General features: G+C 41.6%; 2 protein-coding genes across 2 annotated transcripts; one reads left to right on the top strand and one right to left on the bottom strand.

Annotated features, from left to right (window-relative positions):
* The first annotated feature begins 5,191 nt into the window (after window positions 1–5,191).
* LOC136436922 (zinc finger protein 436-like) lies at window positions 5,192–10,050 on the top strand. The gene is made up of 2 exons (XM_066431326.1): window positions 5,192–5,476; window positions 7,687–10,050. The coding sequence occupies exons 1-2, from the start codon at window positions 5,417–5,419 to the stop codon at window positions 8,635–8,637; spliced, it is 1,011 nt and encodes a 336-aa protein (XP_066287423.1). The 5' UTR covers window positions 5,192–5,416; the 3' UTR covers window positions 8,638–10,050.
* Window positions 10,051–11,653: 1,603 nt separating this feature from the next.
* On the bottom strand, window positions 11,654–16,727 carry LOC136436923 (kelch repeat and BTB domain-containing protein 8-like). Its single transcript, XM_066431327.1, has 5 exons — window positions 16,259–16,727; window positions 14,309–14,569; window positions 13,998–14,137; window positions 13,339–13,539; window positions 11,654–12,476 (listed from the first exon to the last, which is right to left on the bottom strand). Exons 1-3 carry the CDS (start codon window positions 16,511–16,513, stop codon window positions 14,057–14,059), a joined length of 597 nt encoding a protein of 198 aa, XP_066287424.1. The 5' UTR covers window positions 16,514–16,727; the 3' UTR covers window positions 11,654–12,476; window positions 13,339–13,539; window positions 13,998–14,056.
* Between the last annotated feature and the right edge of the window lie 52 nt (window positions 16,728–16,779).

The following is a 16,779-nucleotide window of genomic DNA, read 5'->3' as shown; positions in this document are numbered from 1 at the left end:
TGATCTATGGCCATTGCAACATGGAACTAATACAGACTAAGGGTTGTTTTTCTAGGCTAATTGTAATCTAAGGAAATTTCTAATTACTATAACGCTACATCAAATGCAATCTACTTTAATTACAACGTGGAGCTATATCTAAATTACAGACATTGTGTTGCGTGTTTCTAGTCTAATTTGCGACTTTACATTTGTCAATTCTCATTCAGGAATGGTACAGTTTCGTTTTTGCATAGCGTGGTAGATATATTGGCCTAGGTGGATAGATATGGAATCTGGACATGACATAAGTACATTAAATGTAACGCTATCTGTGTAAGGTAGGGTAATATTTGACTTACATGTAATTGATTGCATAAGCACTTGTCTTTCAGCATTATATGTAGGACATGTTATAAGAAAGTGGTACTCGTCTTCAATACTATCTTGGCATGAAGGACAACGTCTCTGGTCTGCCGATATATTGCGATGGCGACCTTTTTCAATTTCCAGGCAATGTGCACTTATTCTCAGTTTGGTTATGTTGGTTACAAAATTTTTGTTTTGGATAGACAATAGGTAGTTTTCTATACTAAATTGAGTTTTGATTTTAGAGTACACTTTAAGTTTATTATTACTGTTTATTTTTTGTACTCTACGTAGGTGCAGAGTTTCTGTTAACCGCAAGATGGCGTTTCTGTGTGAATAAAACTTTATATTCGTTAACTCGTGTGTTTGTCATCTGAAGTAGCCTGATGCATTATTATGTAATAAAAATCCTTATGTAACTAGAAAGGCCGTCATTTGCCCCTGAGCAAATACAGCATGTTTAGCCATACTCCTCCCCATGCAAGAAGTGGGCTGTCCCAAAATAATACCTGGGCAAATCGAAATATTAACTGCATGTAGAAAGGCAACATTTGCAAGAGCATCATACTTCGCCAATCTCCCTACCGATGCATAAATTAACTGTTCCAAAATCACCCGTGCAAAATAAATTCTCTCTACAAGTTCTGCGAGACCCCAAGAGCTTCTTACTGCAAAGGCTTGCGTGTGTTCCTGCAATATGACCTCAGGTGACCTAAATAGAACACGCGTTCTTTGGCCAGTAGCAAATGGAACGCGCGGGGATCCTTAGATAGAACATGGATTCCTTGGCCAGCAGCAAATAGAACATGGAACGGGGATACCACTTTTGGCCTGTTTTTGGTCTGAAAATGGGCCCAAAAGTCCCCAAAATGAAGCATTCTGAAGTGATGTACACCAGAATTGTGATTGAAGTCCTGTAGGGACATGTTCAAGGCACCCTTGTACCGAATTTCAGGTCACTTGCTTGCAATACCAGGGCACAGGAGCCCAAAATATAAAAATTGTCTAAAAATGCCCCAAAAAACCTCCATAAAAATGATTTTAATGCCTGTTTCAACAAAATTAGAAAATCACCTAAGGGTATTTGCCATCTTTACCTACATGCCAAATGTCAGGCCGTTTGGCCCAAAAATGACGGAGTAGATTCCATTTGAAGATATGGCAGGAGAAGAAGAAGAAGAACGTGAACAAAAACTAGACTGGCCGTCATTTGCTTTAAGAGCAAATTCAGCATATTTCACTTCGCCCCCCCCCCCCATGCAATAATTGATCTTTTGACGAAATGGACCATCCAAAAATTCCATCTAAACACAAGAAGACTTGTCCCAAGATCTATTTATTCTTCATCTACATTCACGATGGTCAAATATGGGCCCAAAATTTCCAGACTTTTTTAGAATTCGAACAACATTCTATTACGTTCGAAGTGACGTAATCGAATAGAACGTGCATTCTATTCGGGGTCACTCACGGTCATATGCAGGTTTTCACTGTAAATTCGCGCCAAAAGGCCCTTTCTGTCCTAGGTCCTTTGCACAAGAAGAAAAAAAAGTTTATCACAAATACAAACTATTTTCTGGACAGTATATCTTTGGTGACATTTTGTTGTGGACATGGAACATGTAGCCAAGCTACTGGCGCCATTGTTGATGACTTTGAATGTTGCAGGACTTGTTTACGCCGGCATCAAGGACCCCCTCCCTCTATCCGTGAGGCATGACATTGTTCCAAAGTGGTATGAAAAACTCGAGCAATGTGCGTTCAAACTCACTCATCGAGGTCTTCAATTTTCGAGAACTAATATCCCCAGGCTTTTGTTTTAGGGATTTTTTTGATACGGCGGAAATTTTGATTTACGGGTGTTTGAGTGTAAAAAGATGTATTTTTCGACCTATTTTTGGTCATAGAAATAATTTGAATGAGTAATTAGAAAATTCCTAAAACAGAAAGTTTAGAATTATTGTTATTGCTTAGAATATAGAAGATTTGGATTTTCAGTAACGTTTAGAACCGACTAATTTACACCATTTTTATATTTTTTACACCGAACATCCTTTCTACAACAGCAAACTTGGCCTATTTCAGAAAATATTCAGACAAAATGATGCAACATTAGTAAAACGGCAGGATTTTAGGTATACACATTGGCTAGTTTCATTTCCAATTGGCGAGACATGTGCGAGATATCGTTTGTCTAACTATCATGATCTTTTAGAAGACGTTACAGCTCCCCCGGGGACCGCGCGGGAGTCCCGGTAACCTGATACGCTCCCTTACAGTGGAAATTTTCCCTTAGCAACGAACCATCGTGATTCATTAACATGCTTGAACATATGCAAAGATACACAACAATACTATACACTATATATAAAAGTACAATACTATACATCACCCTGGAAAAATGCGCAAACATGCACTATGCAAATATACAAAACTATAACGTTGGGTAACATAAATTCGCGGGGTACTTAAATTCACGATTTTTCGAAAACGGGGTATTTAGGGATATGTGCTAGATGCAACATCAGTAATACCGCTAGAAATGCAAACTTGACAGACTAACGTATTCAGAACACTGGCTGAAAAGCTTCGACAACCATGCATTAGAAGGCGGCGAGGACAAAAACTCTCCGTCCCTTATTAGAACAGTCTGAGCTCGAGGGCATCGTGGGAGAATCACACTGCATCGTTGTCGGCTGGTTTATAAGACAAATGTCACATCCGCTTCCTGCTAAACACAATCATTTACAAGACAACTTATTTTCTTAAAATTGCTGACCTGCAATTGGACTCTAAGTGTGATCAATCATCAAAACCCCTCTTTGTTGCTACAACCTACGGCACGTGTATTATCCCGCCGCCATATCATTACCCAGAATCCTGTTGTCAAGCAGACGACAAAGGTTTGTGAGGAACACTTTTTTGTCTTAATGTTGCGTGTGATTGTGGACTGAGGACGATATTTTCCTCAAAGTTTGCTTCTAACACAACAAGGAATACATGGACATAGTAGTATTATCAATGCTACGGCATCCGGCTAACTTGCCATGAATAATGTACACGTTGCCATGACGGTGGATGTCGACTTTGACGTTCTACCGACTCAACACACGGGTTGTTCCCGTAGGCCTGATGCGTGCGGTACGGCCGTTTTTTCGTGTATTTTTTTTACTTAGACACATCTATATCCATAGCACTCTCCTCAAGCCACGGATGGAACGAATAGCTGCTGTATAAAATGTAATTAGCGGTAAGATATTCAAGACGAATCTTCTCTCCCGAATTAATGTTCACACCTGTCCGACAACACCGTCATTGTGCGTGCGGCGGACGGTAGTTTCAAGTTGAAATATTCTGGTGTCAGCACGACTAGAGACAAAATCTACCATATATATGATTAGTGCAAACTTTAAGATAGTACATGATACTGACAGAATAATAGAAAAAAAGGATGGTTTGTTGTTCTGCTGGATTGATTTTAGTCAACCATTATCGGAAAAATGGCGAATTTATGTTACCCAACGTTATTACTATTAGGAGGGGGAAGGGCTTCGTGGCACATACAAAGGCCGACCCGACATTGGTTTATCTTATATAAAACAATTTCATATGTAAACAATTATGAGATAAATAGCGTATGAAATTTCTAGTCTATTCTTAACCTTGCTATTCAAAAAGTATTAACAATTCAAGTTGTGTTGGACCCCTACAACGCAAAATGACCTATTAAAAACGTGCTAGATAACTACCGCATAAAAAGCCAACAATGCCTGTCTTTTTTACAGTAAAATTATTTCAACAATTCAAAAGTTTGCTGATATTCATTCACATCATGTGTAGACAATCGCGCTTTGAGAGGCGCTTGTGAAGTATTACTTCCTGGGTCAAAGGTTGTTGGTGCAGAAAGTGAAACTGCATGCAAACCTGCTCGCAATCGATCAGATCGGCCTACCTCGGCCTAGTGGTATATCATCATCGTTGGTATAGGTTTGATTATAAGTTGTATATAAGTGCGACACAACCAATTCAGAGACGGATTGCATTTTTCTCGTCGTCAAGTCGTGATTTATTAGTGGTTGAAGCCGCCATAATTAAATTTGCGAGAGCATCATACTTTGCCAATCTCCCTCGGAGTCCCTCTCAATGCATAAATTGACTGTTTCAAAATCACCCGTGCAAAAAAATTATCTATTCAAGTTCTGCGAGACACCAAGAGCTTCTTAGTGCAAAGGCTTGCGTGTTTACCTGCAACATGACCTCAGGTTACCTGAAAAGAACACATGTTCTTTGGCCAGCAGCAAATGGAACGCCCGGAACCTTAGATAGAACATGGATTCTTAGATAGAACATAGAACGGGGACAGCACTTTTGACCCGTTTTTGGTCTGAAAATGGGTCCAAAAGTCCCCAAAACGAAGCATTTTGAAGTGATGTACACCGGAAATGTGATTGAAATCCTGTAGGGACATGTTCAAGGCACCCTTGTGCCGAATTCCAGGTCATTTGCTTGTTATACCAGGGCACAGGAGCCCAAAATATAAAAATTGTCTAAAAATGCCCCAAAAAACCTCCATAAAAATGATTTTAAGGCCTGTTTCAAAACGATTTACAAAGGGCCTGGGGGTATTTGCCATCTCAACCTCCACACCAAATTTCAGGTCGGTTGGTTAAGAAATGGCGGAGAAGAAGCCATTTGAAGATTTGTCAGGAGGAGGAGAAGAAGAAGAAGAAGAAGAAGAAGAACCAGACAAATACAATATATTTCACTCTACCCATACCTCTAGGTATGGGAAGTGAAATATAACAATATGTTGAGCCATACTAGGTATGGCTAAACATAATAAAAATCCCGTTGCTGCCCAAAGATCAGAGAAGCACAACGCTTTAGATATAGTAACGTGTACTATAAATGAAGTTCAATCTAACATACCTTAGTTTGAAATACAATCTAACATAAGCCGGTATTGTTATTGGGGTAACAAGGACCATAACCCTTGACCTTTTCGAAGCGAGGTCTCCTGACCTTTGCCCTGTGACGTTTTGGCGGGAGTTGGCAAGTTGGGAGAGAAATGTCGTCCAACCTGACGGAGGAGGCGTCGTTCCGAGAGCATCCTGGCGGCCAAGTTCAGGTTAGACTGGAGTATGATTTTGCAACGCTGATAAAATGTCGTGTGTGTGCCGGGATGAGGGGAGGAGAGGTGTTTTAGGGTGCTTCAAGAAGTGTTTAAGTGTGTAATCTTTATTTAAGTGTATGATTAAGGTTGAAGAACACGACTTTTCCTCAGTTTATATGGTGTCATAAGGCCTGGTCATTTAACAACCGAATAAAATCACCGAGTGAGCAATGCGAAGGGAGCACAGATGGGAAACATAATGTTTTTGCAACGTTTCTGCCGCTTTTTCTTATTCTTTTCAACACAAAAATCAACTAGGTCAATAACGGCTGTTACCATGGTTAGTGGCAGACACCCAGCGGTGTTTGATTACATGATGTAGCAAAGTGGCAGGACAGAGCTAGAGGGCTGGTCACCACATATAGTCAAGTTTATTTTAATTTACAACAACTGTACCAGGTGCAATGTATACGTAAGGCAAAATACTACTTATACTGATCTAGTACAAGCTACAGGAAGGTTTTAGTCTATGCAATCTTGTCAATTTGAATGTGTTTACGTAAAATAAGCAGAAGCTTGTAAAGCTAGACCGTGTGAAGGTAAACTTATTTATTTGCTTGCAAACGTTTCCGTTCTAGTAAGATTGTGGCTATCGACAGTCTAGATCTGTTACCTGTCAATAGTGAACACGTGTTATTAACAGGCTATGGAGGTATTTGTTTGTCACTGTGCAGCTAAAAGAGATGGCTAGTACTGGGTCGTGGGAACAAGTTTTGTTTTTGCTCTTCTTCTCTGCTCAAAATAAAACTTGTTCCCACGACGGGGTAAGGGTTGTACAGACTGTTTATGTCATGCCTGGGCCTGATACGGGTGTTCCGGACCGTGTGATAACTATCCGTATCACATGAGGTTCTAGAGTTGTATCACACGGGCTTCCATAGCATATTTAGAGTGCATTTTGAGCGCGCCGGTTGCGCCGCCGTCGAAAATTCGAATACCGGATTCGGAGGTTAGAATCAATGTTGTTACAGTTTTGTGTTCGAGGACACAAGAACTCCCTCAACTTTTGGCGCTTTCCGCATTAATATTGAAGTGTGTGTTTTTTTCTCTTTCTGTTAAGCCTTAACAGAAAGAGTTATCTTCCCCTACATAATGGTACGGTTGACCAGGTCAGTTATTGTAATAAATGACCACTTGAGATTCATTATTCACCACTTGTGGCACTTCTATGACTTTATGGCGTCATTAACGATATGAAATGGGGACTGCTGAATGGTCGACATTATCTGATAATAAGTGCTGTATGTTGTGCATTGGTTTCAAGGGGACCCGAGCTCGATCCTGGGTTGCCCCCAGACATGTCTGGACATGCGCTATGCGCCTCGACGCTGTGCCCTTGGGAAATTTTAACTTCCACTTAAAACAAATTCCCTCACTTCACTCAGGTGTAAATGAGTACCTAGCTTCGGTTAGGGACATCCCTCGGATACGACCTTAAACGGAGGTCCCGTGTTTGGGGAGAGCCATACCACACGTACGTAAAAGAACCCACCACACGTATCGAAAAAGAGTAGAGGCATGCTCCGGTGTGCGATGGTCCAAATCCTTCTGTCTGGAGTTGGTGATTCACTACGAATCACCCGGACGGGAGACCTGGCGCATCCCCGTCTTGTATCAGCCAACGAAAGGGTATGTCACCCCGTGAGCGGCGGTATAACCCCGACAGTGCGTAAGCACGGTGACTGTACTGATGATGACCATGAGCATACTAACACCGCAAGACCGGATGTCTAATGCACGCAGTCGCTTACGCATACCATTTCTTTGTACAGTGTGTAACATATTCATAGCTAGAGCAGAAAGTAGATCTAAACATGTATTGAAATGCGTTTGTTAGTTTCCCTGAGTCACACTTTAGCTGGGAGATACTTCAGGTTTTAATTTTCCTTGTGGCAAACATGTTGCACAGTAAAGTTCTTGTGTCGTGGCAAACATATTATGCAGTACAGTTTTTGTGCTATGGCAAACATGTTTAACTCAATTAAGTTCTTGTGTTGTGGCAAACATATTATACAGTAAAGTTCTTGTGTTGTGTTACACAGTTTGTAACGTTCTTGTGTTGTGGTAAACATGTTACAAAGTAAGATTCTTGTGTTGTGGCAAACATGCTATACAAATAGATTCTTGTGTTTTTACGTTTAAGTTTTATTATTTCCCCATGTTAGATGGAGGAAGCAGCAGAAGATCTGCATGAACAGACAGAAGAGAAACGGGCTTGTCCGGAAACAGACCATGGAGGGACAAGGAAACAGCGCCGCAAGACTCACAGTGGGGAGAGACCACATCGATGTCGGGAATGCGAGTTCTCCACATCCAAGATGTCCGCTCTGAAACGGCACGTTAGGACGTCGCATGCCGCGGGTAAAAGTAAACAAACGAAGAAGGATCACCTTGTGAAGCATGCCAGGGCGCCTCACGGTTGTGAGAGACCATACCAGTGCGCTGTCTGCGACTATTCCGCTGCACGAAAGGCTCACCTGAAACGACACATCATGGCAAAGCACAGTACCTACCGGCCGTACAAATGCGCACAGTGTGACTACTCTGCAGTCACCATAAGCCATATCAAGGTTCATATGATGTCACACACTGGAGAGAAGCCTTACAGCTGTGAGATGTGTGATTTCTCCACTACCTATAAGGGCAACTTAAAGTATCACATGGCCACCCACACTGGGGAGAAACCTTATAAGTGTGAGGTTTGTGGTCATTCTACAACAAGAATGTTCAATTTGAAGCAACACATGGCTACCCACACTGGTGAGAAACCTTACAAGTGTGAGGTTTGCGGTTACTCTGCAATCAAGATATCTCAATTGAAGTGCCACATGGCTACCCACACCGGTGAGAAACCTTACAAATGTGAGGTCTGTGGTTATTCTACAGCACGATTGTCTCATTTAAAGCGTCACATCTCCACACACACTGGTGAGAAACCTTACAAGTGTGAGGTTTGCGGTTACTCTGCAATCCAGATGTCTCATTTGAAGCGTCACATCGCAAATCACACTGGTGAGAAACCTTACCACTGTGAGGCATGTGACTATTCTACAGTAGAATTGTCTCATTTGAAGCGTCACATGGCTGGTGAGAAACCTCACAAAGCTAAAGTGTGAGGTTTGCGGTCTATCTGCAATCCAGATGTCTCATTTGAAGCGTCACATCGCTACCCACACTGGTGAGAAACCTTACAAGTGAAAAGTCTGTAGTTAGTCAGTCATTGTCAAGTACACATTTAGGAGTCACATGAAGAAACACGCGGACAACAAGTCATGCTGATATTCTGTGTTGGTAAAGTACATTAAATTGTTCACGTGTGTTATTATATCTGATTGTCGTTATTTGCTTTGTTATTATTGCTACCTCGGCTTGACTATTACATCGTCGGGCAGTTTCTCCCTGGCCAAAAAACAACTTTCACTCAAAGCACGTAAAGCTATGTACAGCCTGAAATCTCTCACTCGTTCATCTGTTTCTCCAAAGTGCTTATTAAGAATATTTGATTCCTGTATCAAGCCAATGCTTTTGTATGGATGCGAAATTTGGGGCACTGACTCCATAAATGACAGCTCTCCAATCGAAATTTCGCAGCAACGTTTTTGTAAAAATATACTTGGGGTTTTCAGAAACTGTAGTAATTTAGCCTCCAGAGCAGAACTTGGTAGATTCCCTCTAGACAGATATATAATATGTACGTGTGATTCACTATTGGCTGCGCTTGTTACAGATGGACTATGACAGACACCCATTACAAGTTGATGCTCTTTTGGTCCAACGTAACTCTATTACAACTAGTCGTAGAAGAACTCTGTTACAACGTGTAAAAGAGATATTAGACCATAGTGGATACTCCTATCTGTTCTATTCCTGCAACTCATCCAGTGATATCAAGTCAGTATGTACTATGTTAAGGTCCAGCATTACCAATATGTATATTCAAACTTTCTGTCACAATTTGAGAATTGATTCTGGCAAGCTAAGGTTCTATAAGACATGCAAAACAAGATATACCATGGAAAAATATTTAGAATTAGATAACTTTGATTTACGCTCTACTATTACCAAAATTAGAATTAGTGCCCATCCCCTTGAAATTGAGAAAGGGCGGTACAAGAACTTACCTATGTGCGAAAGAATTTGTAAATACTGCATGTCAAACAAGGTGGAAGACGTAACACATTTTATGTCAAGTTGCCCATTCTACGACCACGAAAGAAATGAGCTGTTTAAAGAGGCCACCATTTTCCATCCTAATTTCTCCACGTTTTAGACGAAAAGAAAACTACTCTCCTCTTAACATCACAAAACCCACACATTACAGAAAAAGTGGGATCATTCGTCTTCCACTGTCTCGCAAAAAGAAGCCGAACCCAATAAGCTAGAACTTAGTGTCAGTAGTTAAGACTAGAGTAGTCATATGTTATATTGTTCATCATTATCTGTCCGTCCACTCTGTACATGTGTTGCGTATACATGTACATGTACTTGCAATTAGCCTACGGGCAGGAATTTGCAATAAACTTGCAATTATTTATCGAATTGTTTCTTGCTTATTTAGTTGGTAACTTTTCTGTGTTCAGTTAGGTAATTGTTTCTTTATACATGATGATTTAGTTAATGTCTTTTATCATCATTAGTTATTGATTTGTTAGTTGTTACGCCATTAAGTTGTTAATTACTTTCTTTGTTTCCATACTTTAATTCATTATTGTAATTCATCTTGTTTAAAAAAATTGGTCTCTACTTACCCCTGCACTATGTATTTTGATTAGTCATATGTATGTTTAATCTTTCCTTTTACCTGTGCGAAATGAATAAATACAAAAAATACAATACATTATTGTGAAATTTGGGCTTTAATCCAACACAAGGAAAGAACCTACCATGAATTTTCGGTCGGAACTCCGACCTTCCTAAGATGTCTCATTCACCGCGCTGAACGCCGGGAAGCCGGAAACGTCATGACGTCAGAGTGAATCAAAAGGGGCGAGAAGACGGAATCCACCACCGGTCAGTAAGGGCTGATGAGCCCTGATGTAGATTTCCTCGCAAAGTAGTCCTGTTCCGTGTTTAAGATGCGCACCTTAATTGTCGATTGTAACTGTATATGTCCAGGGGACTCGATATGCCATATGTTGTGACTCACGTGGGTCGCCTATTGACCTTCTTTGTATAGCTGACTACCCTTGGCATACTATTCACTCCATTTGACCAATTTCTACTATTTTCCCAGCGATCCGCGGAGCCTGGTATGAGACAGACTGGTAAAGTCAGATTACGTCATACCTAAAGTTTGTTATCTCCATGAAAAATGGAGACATACTACCATTTTTGTATCTTTTTACATAGACGAGCTATGGTCATGATTTTTCGGTGGCAGATAGCTAATGTAATGAAGAAGTGGTGTAGGTTTAGGCCCCCAAGCAGCTTGTTATTCTTGGAATACGCTTACTTTCTGTTAGTGTTCTTCATATCCTGTACATGTCAAAGGTAAAAGTTTTATTCAATTCATTTGAGAAAAAATGAATAGAAATTATTATATAATGATGAAAGATGAGGTGATCCTGAAGTGAGGGCGAAGACAAGAATGAGCTAATATATATACACACCAGTTGATACTTTGTAGAAAATACATGTACACAGTCACCCAATTCTTAGTGGGTGCAGTATTTCTGTAATCCGCAAGGTGGCAGTGCTGTGTGAATAAAACGTTTATGTAACCGGTGACCCGTGTTGTTGACGTCTGCAGCAGCCTGGGGCTGAAACGTTATGTGAATCATGTTCACTGGATATATCAGAGAGGAAATCTAATTCCAATTTAGGACGCAGCGAGTACGTCAACGTGCCACGGGTCCAGTGATATATATAGCCCTAAGGGGGTGGGGGTGTTGGGGGTCGTCCGAGGGTCGGTTTAAAAAAAAAAAATCCTAGGCCCTCCCCCAAGCCAAAAAAATTCCCTACGCCCCATCCCCTCCTATCAAGTCTCCATAGTCATATAGAAATCTTTCCCTGATACTTATAAACGTATTTATATTCTGTACACTAGTGCACAATGGTACTTCAAACCATACACAAATATCTAGGCATGTACGATGCACTCAGTCAAAAATCAGATGGACAGCGTTTTTGGCGCACAAAAGTATTTCGAGCCCTGAAAATACTTGTCATTATGAGTCTTTAATTAATCAATCACACATGGTCATCCTGTCCTAGTACAATCATAACTCCATGAGGAGGAGGAACGCCCGCCTCACCTTTTTCTATAAACTAGTCAACAACCATACAACATATTTAAATATACTGAACACTACTGAAACCAGCTCAGGGGCGCACCCGGAGGAGCCATACTATCAAATTACAAACAATCAACATTAGAACAAATATTAATAGTTCCCCCGCACCATCCCCCAGTGGAATGCCTGGCACGGTAGTGACGGCTCCCACCGCTGAGTCGTTCCTTGCCAGGCTGCATGGAGGCCTCCCCGCCTTAGCCTGGGACCTCCTCCCCATACTTTGCCCCTCGCGGGGTCTTCTGGGGGTAGTTGAAGTTGAAGTCGACTGCAGCTATGTTGAAGATACCTTCCAAGACCAAGTTGTCTGCTCTATTGTTACATGACAGATGACATCTATTCACGTGAGCTAAACAGTCCTTCCACACTCTATTTGAATGTCCAAACCCTTCTCCTTTACTTCTTTAGCCATGGAAGGTACATACGTGCCACAGGACACATGGGACCAGACACCATATCTATATCATAGTTCCCACGTATTACCTCTGTGATTGTACTGAAACAGATACAAGTGATTGATTTCCCATGGTTCTTTCGCCAGGACGTAAATATCGTTGTCGCTGGTAACTGTTATGGCCTGTGCGTCAGTAGGTAGACTTTCACAATCGTATTTGCAGCTGACGTACTCCCCTGCCCGAGGGTTCATGTAAAGGATCTCATTGGTCCTGGATGAAACAAAATGCAAAGTACAATTTACTTGAATGTGTGGGTAGAAGTAATTCTGAATCAGCTGTAATTGCCAACACAAACATTGGACTTGCAGATAGAACACATGACTTGGTCTCAGTCACGACCTTAAACAATGATGGGGGGGGGGCATATAGACGTCTGAAGCATATGATCCACTGCTCAATGAGTCAGGTGTTCTATCTACATAACTTGGCGTCACAGACGCAGTTGATTTTTTATTCCTCAACATCTACTGGAGTTAATCAGTCAAAAAAGTCAAATTTTCTGTGTTGACAATTACAGTTCATATACAGGATACAGAATGTGTTGAAATCTACTTGATATTCTGGTATGAATTTCTTATATTGTTTTCTTAACAATACAGCAAATCCTATCAGAATATCATGCAAACAAACAATAGTGCACATAGTGGCCACATCCTTATAAGTTGACACTATATCCTTACATGCGATGGACTCTTCCAAGGGCACCCCCCATGCAAAGTGGACTCTTCCAAAAATAGGATTTGTGAGATTTTTGATAATTGATGTTAAAAAAAAAGAATCAATAACATCAGAAGGGTATCTATTCTTTGTTCATGTAATCAGAAACTATTATATTTTTGTGTCATTGGTGATATGAGCACTTTAAAAGGCCTACTTCAGAGTTAGGATAAAATCACAGCATGCACTGGTGTCATCTATGAAAGAAAGTATTGTAGCAAGCCTACTATTAAGAAATGATATGTCTAACCATATCATATAAGTCATAGTATATCTGCATGAGTGACGATGCAAATGTGTGTTACCGGACCACAAAATGTTGCATGTAGTCAAGTACACGATTGTATCTACAGACCTTGTACAGAAAACTAAAGCCATTTCAAGTGAGTCCATCCCAACTCTCCTCGATAGGTTGGAAGTTTCCGTTACCACGTTCCTGATGGCAGACCTCCCAGGATCCTCCCTGACCAGGGGGTGATCCAAGATGGCTGCTGTGTCGTCTGAGGTCAGCAGGTTGAAGCGGATGTGAGGGAGGATGCTGGGTAGGTGGTGTAGTCTGCACAGGGTACAGGATATGGGTTAACCATTGCAACCAGAGGCTCTGTACCAATATGGTGGGGTCATTTTTCACTCCCAAATACAAATGATGTACAGGGACATTTGCGTGTGTGTGTGTGTGCAATGCCGTTTTATATATAAAATTTCCTTGGTGTGTGTGCGTGCGTGTGTGTAAGTGTGTGTGTGTGTGTGTGTGCATGTGTATGTCTGTGTGTCATGTGTGTGTCTATGTATGTTTGTGTGTGTGTGTGTGTGCGTATGCATGTGTTCATTTGTGTTTGTATGAGTGTGTATAGTAGGTGTGTGTGCGAATGTGTATGTGTCTGTGTGTATGCGTGTGCCTGTACATGTGTAAAGTTGTGTGTATGTGAGTGTGCTCGTGTAGGTCTCGTGTATGTCTGCATCTGAGATCTTCAATTTCTTGTGTTGTATTGCAACATTTTCTATAGCACCCACCTGTCCTCCCTGCTGTGCTGCACCCATCTCACCATAGCCTCCCACACTGTTGTCTCCTCTTAAACATCAAGATCATCCTTGCTGATGACATCAGTCAGCTGATTCACACTAAGGCTGCAAAACATCTTGCTGGAGGTAAACTGTGGAGGTGCAAAGTGATCAGTACTTTTAATAGCCCTTAATGCGAGATGGTCACAGTACATGTGCATCTCTGACACTGTTAAAGTTGAAACTGAAAATTCATGTCTTTTCTAGTTTGTTACTTATTCATTCACCATTATTCACTTATTCACCATCTTGACAAGACTAACCTCAGCAAAGTTTCTACAGATCCACTGCCGACAACAGTTCAGGACGATGTCTACAGATAAGGTATCAGCAAATGTAAACAGATCCACACAGGTGGAGCGCGCCAAGGTCATGACCATGTAGCTGCTGCAGGTGTCTCTGACATAGTCCAGTTGAAGGAATTCAGCTGCCTGGTACAGAGGCTGCACTTTGTCCAGGGATACACGGAGGGTTCCAGAGTAGATGTAACTAAGGATGTCCCCAAACACATCTGCATCCAAACCCTGCAGGACAATAATCCAGTTCATAGTTTGAACTGCATGCACATGTAACTAGGTCAAAGGTAAAGGGCCATAAATGGACAGTTATTGTTTAGACCATGTTTGATACCATGTTTGAGCTTCTCATGAACCTTCAACTTTGATATCTTACCCCCGTTGCATCACACTGCACGTTGCACAATTCAAACTTTGAACCACTCACTCACTCACTCACTCACTCACTCACTCACTCACTCACTCACTCATCCTCTTGCACATGGTGCATAGAGCCGACTAGTAGTTTCACTAGGCCTTTCCATCTTCCTCTGTCCTCAGCAAACTTTGAATCAGTTAATATATATAATCTTAGTAATAATGTTTAGTTGCCTAATTTTATTAGTAGTAACATCACATCTTCAAGACAGAGCATCTAATTTCATGATCTTGCTATTTCAATTTCTCATAACCCTGCATGAAATATAACTATATGGCAACAATGTACTCATGAACACTCATGCCTGGCATTGATTCTTTAATTGACAGTCCTATGTAAATTGTAATAAAATTTCATTCTGTTTAACATACATACAACACATCTGTTGATCTGTGTCCTGAATTGAGTTATGTTTGAAGGAAGAGCCTCCCACACTAGACTCTACAAGAAGCCACCAACTTTGGCAGCCAAACACTCACCATACATGTATATATATGCATGCAACATAAGTGGGGAGGGCGGCATAACTTCTTGGGGAGGGATCTATGCAAATCCACCCGTGCCTCCATATTCCGCATCGGCTTTTTAGCGAATGCCCACAAACGCCCACTCTGGCGAAGTCCGCGCTGCACGAATCTAATTTTTTTTGCTTGGAATATGTTCAGGTTGTGCTCCCATTAATTAATCCTGAGTTTCAAGTCAATCCATCGATCCGAACTTAAACAAAGCGAACTTGAAGATTCTTACCTGGCTTTTTAGCGAATGCCCAGCAAAAAAGGCTTTTTAGCGAATGCCCACTATATCAGCCAAAATATCGGCCATCGTGACACGAGCGCTAAATCTAACACCATAATCATGTTCAACAAGTTGTCCCCTGAATGTGTACTCAGTTTCCGTGCTGTACACGCCTGTAAAGTCACTTTATTTTACGAAATACACGGCGTGGGAACCCACTGCCCCGGACGTAAGAATCCAATATGGCGGCTCATTTGCATATTTGGGACAAGTTACTAGCGGCCTCTACCCCGAATACGTGCCGCGGGCCGCGCCGTGTATTTCGTAAAATAAAGTGACTTTACAGGCGTGTACAGCACGGAAACTGAGTACACATTCAGGGGACAACTTGTTAAACATGTTTATGGTGTTAGATTTAGCGCCCGTGTCACGATGGCCGATATTTTGGCTGATATAGTGGGCATTCGCTAAAAAGCCTTTTTTTGCTGGGCATTCGCTAAAAAGCCAGGTAAGAATCTTCAAGTTCACTTTATTTAACTTCGGATCGATGGATTGACTTGAAACTCAGGATTAATTAATGGGAGCACAACCTGAACATATTCCAAGCAAAAAAAATTAGATTCGTGCAGCGTGGACTTCGCCAGAGTGGGCGTTTGTGGGCATTCGCTAAAAAGCCTGTCCCTCCATATTCGACGTTTTTTCAGGTTTCCTAATGCGGCATGTTCTGCTCTTTCTAGTTAGACTTGGCGTTACGGCAACCATACCTGCAACGCAACCGTCTTCTGCCGACTTTCCGCCATGCCGTTTGTAAACATGGCCCTGAAGTAGGGGCTGGCCGCGGACAGAGCAAGCCGATGGCAGGGAAACTGTCGGCCCTCGACTTCAAGGATGACATCCTGCAGTACCCCGGCCTTCTGTAAGTCACCCACAGTTCCAACAAATCCGTCTAGATAGCTCTCGTCTTGGTAGGAACGAGGACGAACTACGCTGGCGTGGGATTCTTGGTCTGCGGCAGCCATGTTGATGATGATCACGAAGCTGTACCTCCCACACGGAACAATTCTTTAAACTTTGACCTTTATCGAACGAGCCTCTTATTACCCACATATTGTTGTTGTTCATGTTAACCTTTACATAACATAAATATGACAAAAGTTTGGAGTTCCCGTCATTTGCCACTATGTACAAGGTATTGCGGAATATTCTCCGTAATCATTCAAATACCCTGAAATCCAGATTATACGTTTCATCAGATACCGCGTAAAGCTATTAATAGACGCACTGT

The sequence above is a fragment of the Branchiostoma lanceolatum genome, chromosome 6 (assembly GCF_035083965.1).
Source record: "Branchiostoma lanceolatum isolate klBraLanc5 chromosome 6, klBraLanc5.hap2, whole genome shotgun sequence".
NCBI lineage: Eukaryota > Metazoa > Chordata > Leptocardii > Amphioxiformes > Branchiostomatidae > Branchiostoma > Branchiostoma lanceolatum.
This window is presented reverse-complemented; position numbering and strand designations above follow the sequence as displayed.

Coding starts and splice junctions, on each gene's coding strand:
- LOC136436922 (XM_066431326.1), top strand. CDS start 5,417: ATGTCGTCCAACCTGACGGAGGAGGCGTCGTTCCGAGAGCATCCTGGC. Junction 5,477..7,686: donor ATCCTGGCGGCCAAGTTCAG/GTTAGACTGGAG, acceptor TCCCCATGTTAG/ATGGAGGAAGCAGCAGAAGA.
- LOC136436923 (XM_066431327.1), bottom strand. CDS start 16,513: ATGGCTGCCGCAGACCAAGAATCCCACGCCAGCGTAGTTCGTCCTCGT. Junction 14,570..16,258: donor AGAAGACGGTTGCGTTGCAG/GTATGGTTGCCG, acceptor ATTGTCCTGCAG/GGTTTGGATGCAGATGTGTT. Junction 14,138..14,308: donor TCTGTAGAAACTTTGCTGAG/GTTAGTCTTGTC, acceptor GCACCTCCACAG/TTTACCTCCAGCAAGATGTT.